Source organism: Salvia hispanica, chromosome 1 (assembly GCF_023119035.1).
Source record: "Salvia hispanica cultivar TCC Black 2014 chromosome 1, UniMelb_Shisp_WGS_1.0, whole genome shotgun sequence".
Classification (NCBI taxonomy): Eukaryota; Viridiplantae; Streptophyta; class Magnoliopsida; order Lamiales; family Lamiaceae; genus Salvia; species Salvia hispanica.
The window spans coordinates 33,720,321-33,728,405 of NC_062965.1; the positions used below are offsets into that span (position 1 = coordinate 33,720,321).

Sequence of the window (8,085 nt, forward strand, 5' to 3'; positions counted from 1 at the left end):
AAAAAACCATAGCGGCAACTTTCTAGAAAAAAAATTGCAATATCTGAAAAAAATTAACAAAATGGGGCCGGAGCTTAAACGGCGAAGTCTCGGAAAATTTGGAAACAAAAAATTTGAAAAACAGAAAATAGATTGTTTCTTTGCCCCCCGTGGAGACGGTTTTTGCAAACTCCGGGGGAAATTTACGACCGGGGAAAACCCCTAACTGATTTCCCCCAAGTGTTTGTGTGTAGAGATTGATAAAGCTAAGCTAAGAGCTAAAGGTGATGGATCTCTCTCATGTATGCCGCGTGCTCTTATTTATAGGCATGGAGCTTCTAGATTCTTCTTTGTAATTCCCATTCTGCCCTTGTCTAAAACGAGTGCTACTGTTTCCTTCAACAGGGGAATGTTGGCTCATACCCTAGGGTGCCCATTGATGAAACCCGGGTTCGGGATAAACTTGGCCTTTTCAAATGGGGTCCGGGGGACCAAGAGATTCTCTACGACCTCATTATACGGGGGGTTGAATTAGGGGGGGGCGAAGAGGTCGGGGGAAAAAGGGGGCGCCGGGGCGGGGGAAATCATTTTTTTTTTTTTGTTTTTAAAAAAAATTTTGTTGACTTTTCATCCATATTGCGACTTGTTTCTCTCAGTGGTACAGGTGTTTCACCTTGCGTCATGATGCCACCGGTCGACCCGGATTGTCGACATATCAGAAGTGCACCGTGGCAATTAGGCAGCTTGCCTATGCCGGGCCTGCTGACATGTTCGACGAATATCTACAGATGGGCAAAACGACTGCGCTTAAAACGCTGAGACAGTTTTGCAAGGGTATCAAAGCTATCTTCAAAGGGGATTACCTACGGAAACCAATGACCGATGAATGCCAGAGACTGATAAATATGCTCGGGACTGTGCATCATTTTCCGGGGATGTTGGGCAGCATCGATTGCATGCACTGGGAGTGGAGGAACTGCCCGGTGGCTTGGAAGGGGCAGTTCACTTCTGGTTTCAAAGGGCGACATCCCACGATGATCCTTGAAGCCGTTGCTGTCTACCGCTTGCAAATCTGGCATGCGTATCTTGGTGTCGTTGGGTCGAACAACGACATCAACATTCTAAAATCGTCACATCTTTTCAATGATGAGTCCCAGGGTGAGGGTCCACAAGTCAGCTTCGTGGCCAATGGCACGTAGTACAACATGGCATACTATTTGGCAGATGGAATATACCCTCGTTGGCCCGTGTTTGTCAAGATGATCCGACAACCGGTTGGGCCGCCCGCCCTCCTAGGGTACAATAAATGCGGCGGCTGCTACCCTAAACCAACTCTAAAGAAGTAAACATAGACTAGGGTTTCATTTAAAGAGTGTTGACCAAAAGAATTGAAAGAGATATCAGAGTATTAAATGCAACAACTTAACCTAGATGATTAGAGGAAAGAAAAGTATCATAAATCATGATCAAAAATCTCGAGAGTACGACATCATCTCCAAGTCAAAATCACAAGAAAAGACTAAGGCTTCAAACCGAAGGCAAGATGCAAATATTCCAAAAAGAAATTCTAGAGTGTATCAAAAATTCAGCGGAAAACGACCAAGAGAAAGTATAGCTATGTATGAAGACACAACTACGCTTGAAGTTCAATATATCCTTTTTAATTCATTAATCTGCTCAACACCCGCCACCACTCGTCGTCATTCAACCTGCACATAAGGAAAACACATGCAGGGCTGAGTATTTTGAAATACTCAGTGAGCTCGTTGCCAAAACATTTTATAAGTTATGCCACCCTTACCAAGTGAACTCGAGTTTTAAGCAGTTATAAAAGGAATATCACGAGTATCACAAAATATATTTTCATAGACTGGCCAGTCAAAATAACCTCCCATTTTCTCATCAATTAACAATCATTCCATGGTGCGACGAAAGTGTGGCCACACTTTTCGCCCACGAGACCGGCCGACTAGCAAGGACGGCTCTCGATCCCATTGTGTACACAGCCTGGTAGGGCTTGCGCATAGGCATGGCATAACAGTTAAACCACCCTTATAACACCGAATAACATTTTGACAAAATAAAAGAGAGTTTTAAGAGTAAAGCCCACCTCGATTGCTTAGTTTTCAAGTAGATTCGCTTTTCCGTTATCCGGCTTCGCAACCAAAGTTTCACCTTTTAATCACATAGGCACATATCACAAATTAGGTTCAATACTACTCTTACTCATGCATGTCTCATTACTTTTCCCTCTTCCCAACGATTTATCTTATCATTACTAATTAATCAAGATCATGTTTATCGCACACGAAGATTTAACCATCAAACACACACTACACAACACATCAACACACACACACACGGCACACACACACACACGCCACACACACACACGGCACACACACATACACATGTCCCCACATCCCTTTTTATCCCTCTTTCACTCAACCAAGATGCATGAGGGTTCAAGAAGACCGATTAATCGGTTGGAAGAAGAAAAAGAAGAGGTAGAAGAAGAACAAACATAACTCTTAAACAAAAATACCTTTTTAGCGAAAAACAATCGGTAGAAAACAAGTATTAGCCTTGATTCTTCAAAGTTCTTGGATTAAACTTCAATTTCTTCTCAAAGGATGAAGGATTAATGGAGTAATGTAGAAGAAAAATTGAGAGAGTGTGTGGGAGGGTGGGGGCCGAAAATTATGGGGGCTAGGGTTGATGTTTCTCTTATTTATAGAGCTCAACAAGATCTTTAGGTAATTAGAATAGAATATTTGGTAAGATCTCATTCTCCCAATTAATTAAAATAAAATAAAATAATATTGTGAAGTAGGGAAGAAGAATTAACAAAAATAGATCCTAGGGCAAATCCCTATAATTTTCGAAAATGAGGCTCTCCAACTAGCCATGATTTTGTTTTGGTATTTTTCCATATAGAATAAAATATCATGGAGCAAAATAAAAATAAGGAAAATTCTCCATGCAACAAGGTAAGGGGCGATTTCTAGCCTTTTTAAATAAGGCATGGATTTTTGGAATATTAACTAAAATAAGGTAAGGCAAGATCTCTTGAAGTATGGAAAGATTTGGTAGAATATTTAAATTCTAGGTATGGAAGGAAATCAAGTAAGGAGTCAAATAAAATAAAATAATTCCTTCCTTCCCAAAAATGGTGATTTTCGAAAATCACTAGAAAAATAAGGGGGCTCGATTTTTCCATCTTTAAACAAGGAAATAATTGGCTCTTGGAATTAATTTGGATAAATATCCCAAGGATTAAATAAATTCCGGAAGAAATAGAATTTCTCTTCAAAGGAGTCTAGGGTTCGAAAATTACAAGAATTAGGGTGACAAGTATTTATGGAAATTTTCTCTAATATTCTCACTCACCCTTAGATAATTAATTTACCACATAATCTCACAAATAAATAAATCGCATGCCACATCATTTAAATCACATAGTTTGACTTTTCAAACTTTCAACACAAACCCTAAACTCAAATCGACCATAACATCTCATGAAATAAATGCATTCTCGATTCCACGTCATCAACAATTAATTCTAGGGCTCTAAAAATTAGGGTTCTAAATTCCGGGATGTTACCAGTTGGGCCGAAGCAGACCTATTTTGCAAAAAAACAAGAGGGTGCTAGGAAGGATGTTGAGCGGGCTTTTGGAGTCCTCCAAGCGTGATGGGCCATTATACGGTGCCCGGTTCGACTATGGCACAAAAATAATGTCGCAGACATCATGACTGCGTGTCTCATATTGCACAATATGATAATAGATGATGAAGGCTTTGCTGCAGAGCGCTGGGCACCGGAAGATGGTGCTAGCACAAGTCACGGTATTGCAACCTCTCCCCTGCAGATGGGTGTACCACGCAGTAATGAATACTTCATTCAGTGCTTCACCGATATGCGGAGTAAAATATCCAATTCAACACTGCAAGCTGATTTGGTTGAAGAGGTCTGGAACCGTAGAGGAGGAGGAGCAACGTGATATGAGTTCTCTGTGTTGTTCGTGTTGTATCGAAAATTTTCGTTGGGTAAATTTCCCTTTTATATTAATACAACGAAAATTTTGTTATAATTTTTTTAATTTTAATTATGCATTATGTGTTTTAATTATTATAGGCAAATAATTTTTATTATAGCTAAAATCAAAATTTAACAATAAATATTAGAAAATTTAATCAAAATTTTTATTGTAGTTGCCAAGTTTTTATGAACTGGGCCAAGTTTGTTGGGCATGTCCAAGAAATGGTGGCTTGGGCATGCCCAAGAGTGTCCACAATTGAGAGTCACCATTGTAGACACTCTCATGTGCACTGATAAAACAAAAAAAGTGAATCATGGATATGTATAGGTGTTTTCTGACTAGGGAATCAAACAAAATAAGTAGTGTGGGCCCGGCCATAAACACTTTCCATTTAAATTAAACCCCTTAATAAGTGGAATTTATTGTGATGAAATTAGGGAAACAAGCTAGGTAACAGTGATTCCTGAATTTTGTGCCTAGTTATCTAATAGTATAAAAAAGCGTGAACTATAAATATGATCTCTGGATTATGTGTTTATTTCTTCTATAATCTCTGGATTTTAATAATATCGCCAGTAGTCCCTGGACTAAAAGTATCCATAGTGGGTGGGCCGTGGCCCTTGGCCCAGAGTCGGCCCAGGAGCGGCTCCCCACTACCGAGGCGCAAGGTGGACGAGAGAGGGCCGAGCTCTCAGCCAGGCCGAGGCCCTTGGGCACACAACTCGGCTCGTCACTGCAGGGGCCGAGAGTCGCGGCCCTTGGGCAATCTGAATTAATATTTTTTTTTTCAGTTTTTATGTTAATTTTTTAGGGTTCTAGAGAAGATGAAGTGGAGAGAGAGAGAGTGTATGTGACGAAAATTATACAGCAGTTTTGAAAACTTTTTGCATTAACTTAGGAAACAAATCAATCTCAATCACTAAATCCTTATTAATTTGGTCAACCTTTTAATTAAGGATTGTGATTTCAATTCACACCTTAATTACGGAAATAATTAAAATTAAAATTTTCAATAAATATATATATATATATATATATATATTTATTTATTTATTTTTTTAAAAAATTAACTCCTATATGAAGGAGAGGAGATTACAAATAAACTCCTAAGAAATGAGGAAATTACAACTGATGTCAAGAGGACTCGTACTCTCTTGGCACCTCATACATTGATGTTAAGCTCCTTGCCGCTAGGACAAAGAGAAATGGTGGCTTGGGCATGACCAAGAGGGCCACCACTGTGGATACTCTAAGGGTTTATCTCGAAATTGGTCATTTTGGTTTTTTTTGGGTACGAAAATGCCCTTTTGAGGGATTTTGATGGGTTTGGGCAATTTGATCTTTTTCACACTTTTCACATTTTAAATCTGATATTATTTCAGTTATGTACTAAATCTGATATTATTTCAAAATTATCATTATTCTTCCCTTTTGTCATCCTTCACTTTGCTTCTTTATTTCAATATTAGATTTAATTTTACAAAATTAAATTTTAAATTTCAATTTTTAAATATCAATAAATTTTTTTAATTATAAAAATTATTAAGAAAAACAAAAATTAATAGTCACAATCAATATTTGATAGTGTCTACTAATATTTAATCAATAAGGTATGACAACGTCTTAGTTTTAATCAATATTTAATAGCTTTAACCATAAATGGATTATATAACTCGATTTATTCTGAAATATATATGCATCTAATGTAAGACTAATATAATTTTCGTTTATTAATTTGAAAACAATCAAAATTTACTAGAAAATTTCAACAAAAATGCTCCTACATAAAATTTTTAGTGGGATCAAATTTTTAGTCAACTTCATAATATTCAATCACAAGCAATTATCACAACCGAACGAAGGCTAAATATAATAGCTCTTATTTTTTCATCATGATTAATATTATTTTTCTGTACTTCTTCAATTCAGCTGAATATTATACTCTCCATCCCCGTCCCAGATTAAGAGTCACTTTTTGCCATAAAAGTCCGTCCCAGTTTAAGAGTCACTTTTAGAATTTTCCATATTTGGTCATACAATTTTACCCCATTCTTCATCAAAATTACATAAAAATGCCATTATCTACATTAAAATAAATCAAAACAAAAATCAAAAGTCAAAAGGGACCCACCTTCAACCAACTCCACCATTTCACTTCATATATTACACATTCTACCATCTCACTTCATTTATTATACATTCCATCATCTCACTTCATTTATTATACACTTCAACTCTTTCTTAAAATCCGAGCCATAACAATAAGTGACTCCAAATGTGGTTAACTAACAAAAATTAATAGTTTTAATCAATATTTATTGTGTCCATGAATTAATAGTTTTAGTTAAATTTTTTTTATATTTAAAAATCAAAATTTAAAATTTAATTTTATAAAATTAAATATAATAAAAAAAACAAAAACAAAGATGACAAATGATGGAAGAAGAATGATTATTTTGAAATAATATCAGATTTAGTACATAACTAAAATAATATCAGATTTAAAATGTTAAAAATGTAAGAAGATCAAATTGCCAAAAACCCTCCAAAATCCCCCAAAAGGACATTTTCGTACAAGAAAAAAAGCCAAAAAAACCAATTTTGAGATAAAGTCCAAAGACTATGAATGAGATAAACTCATAATCCAAGAACCATTTCTGTAGTTCACTGTATAAAAAATGAATACACATTCCACTCATTTTTTCTTCACATTTCTTACGACTTGTGTCAAATGAGAGCATGAGATTATAAATCGCCGATGGTGGGAGACTGGGAGTTACTTTTATCTACCAAAAACATCATTCCTCGATCATTGCAACAAAAACGATTTTCCCACTCAGAACATATCAACCAACAAAATTAATCATCAAAAATACAAACAGAACAAATTTATGAAAACTCACGACTAATTCAAACAGAGAACTATTCTGAGTACGGAGAACATACTCTTTTCATAGAAATTCATCCGTAGATTACCCTATCAAACATGGCCTAGTATATCAATAATTACAGCAGAACACAACGTTGGGATCCATATGATACACGACCGCATTGTACTCGTAGACATTATGAACCCCAGCGGGATCTTTATAATAAGTGCTAGTGATGATATAGCCGGTGGCCATCCTAAAGGCGCCCGTGCCGGCGACGATGGAAACCTCCCTCGACTCGGCGCCCAACGGATTACGGCCGAGAATGCTAAGCGTGCTGCCCTCGAACTCGCCCTTTGTGAGCACGAGGTTGAGGAGCAGCACGAGAGCCTCCTCGCGGAAGTCGGCCACCCCCGCGGTCCCCTGCAGCCGCCCCACCTCCTCAGAGTCTAGCTCGGGCCCGGACGTGACGGGGTCGTCCATCACCATCACTTTCCCGAACAGCGACGGCAGAACGCCGGTTAGGTTGCAGGCCGCCACTTCCCAGACGGTGGGTCTGTCACCGTCGATGAAGTCCTGGAGGTAGAAATGGAGGCGCGTGATCTTCTTTGTCCTGGAGAGAGACTGCAGCTTCAGCACTATTATTGATAAGCATATGATTAGCATTAAAGTTAAAACGTGCTTCTCCATCTTTCTTTAATTTCTTTGTCGTTTTATTTTGGGAGAATGAGGTTATATGCAAAATAGAGTACATCTATAACCGCGTCTATAACAGTAAATTTTAAAGTACACAATTCATAATTTTTTTTTTTTTTTTTTGCGATAAAAAATTGTTTTTTGTGGATGTGTTTCACTCGTACGAGTTATTCATGGAAACAGCCATGACCCATGTACTACTTTAGATATAATTAGATACATCTGCGAAAGCAAAAGTAATGAATTACTCCGTCACCGTCCCTCCCTCCTCTTAAACATTGAAATTTTAAAAATTAATATAAATAATGAGCGAAAAAAAATTAGTGAATAGTTTGTCCTACTTTTATATATTAATTTTATAATAAAATGTGAGGAGAAGAGAGTTAAGTGAAGGGAGAATAAAGTAGGAAAATGAAAAAGGTAGAGAGAGCGATGAAGAGGAAATAAAATAAAAAAGAGTGAAGTAAAAGAAGAAAAATAGATTTTTTTTGCTAAAAAA

General features: G+C 37.1%; 2 protein-coding genes across 2 annotated transcripts; one reads left to right on the forward strand and one right to left on the reverse strand.

The window, feature by feature from the left end:
* The first annotated feature begins 266 nt into the window (after window positions 1–266).
* On the forward strand, window positions 267–1,178 carry LOC125194871. Its single transcript, XM_048093087.1, has 3 exons — window positions 267–281; window positions 385–528; window positions 636–1,178. The coding sequence occupies exons 1-3, from the start codon at window positions 267–269 to the stop codon at window positions 1,176–1,178; spliced, it is 702 nt and encodes a 233-aa protein (XP_047949044.1).
* Window positions 1,179–6,796: 5,618 nt separating this feature from the next.
* On the reverse strand, window positions 6,797–7,623 carry LOC125190791 (dirigent protein 11-like). Its single transcript, XM_048088538.1, has one exon. It carries the CDS (start codon window positions 7,578–7,580, stop codon window positions 7,020–7,022), a length of 561 nt encoding a protein of 186 aa, XP_047944495.1. The 5' UTR covers window positions 7,581–7,623; the 3' UTR covers window positions 6,797–7,019.
* Window positions 7,624–8,085: the final 462 nt, after the last annotated feature.

Coding starts and splice junctions, on each gene's coding strand:
- LOC125194871 (XM_048093087.1), top strand. Junction 529..635: donor AATTAGGGGGGGGCGAAGAG/GTCGGGGGAAAA, acceptor TGTTTCTCTCAG/TGGTACAGGTGTTTCACCTT.
- LOC125190791 (XM_048088538.1), bottom strand. CDS start 7,580: ATGGAGAAGCACGTTTTAACTTTAATGCTAATCATATGCTTATCAATA.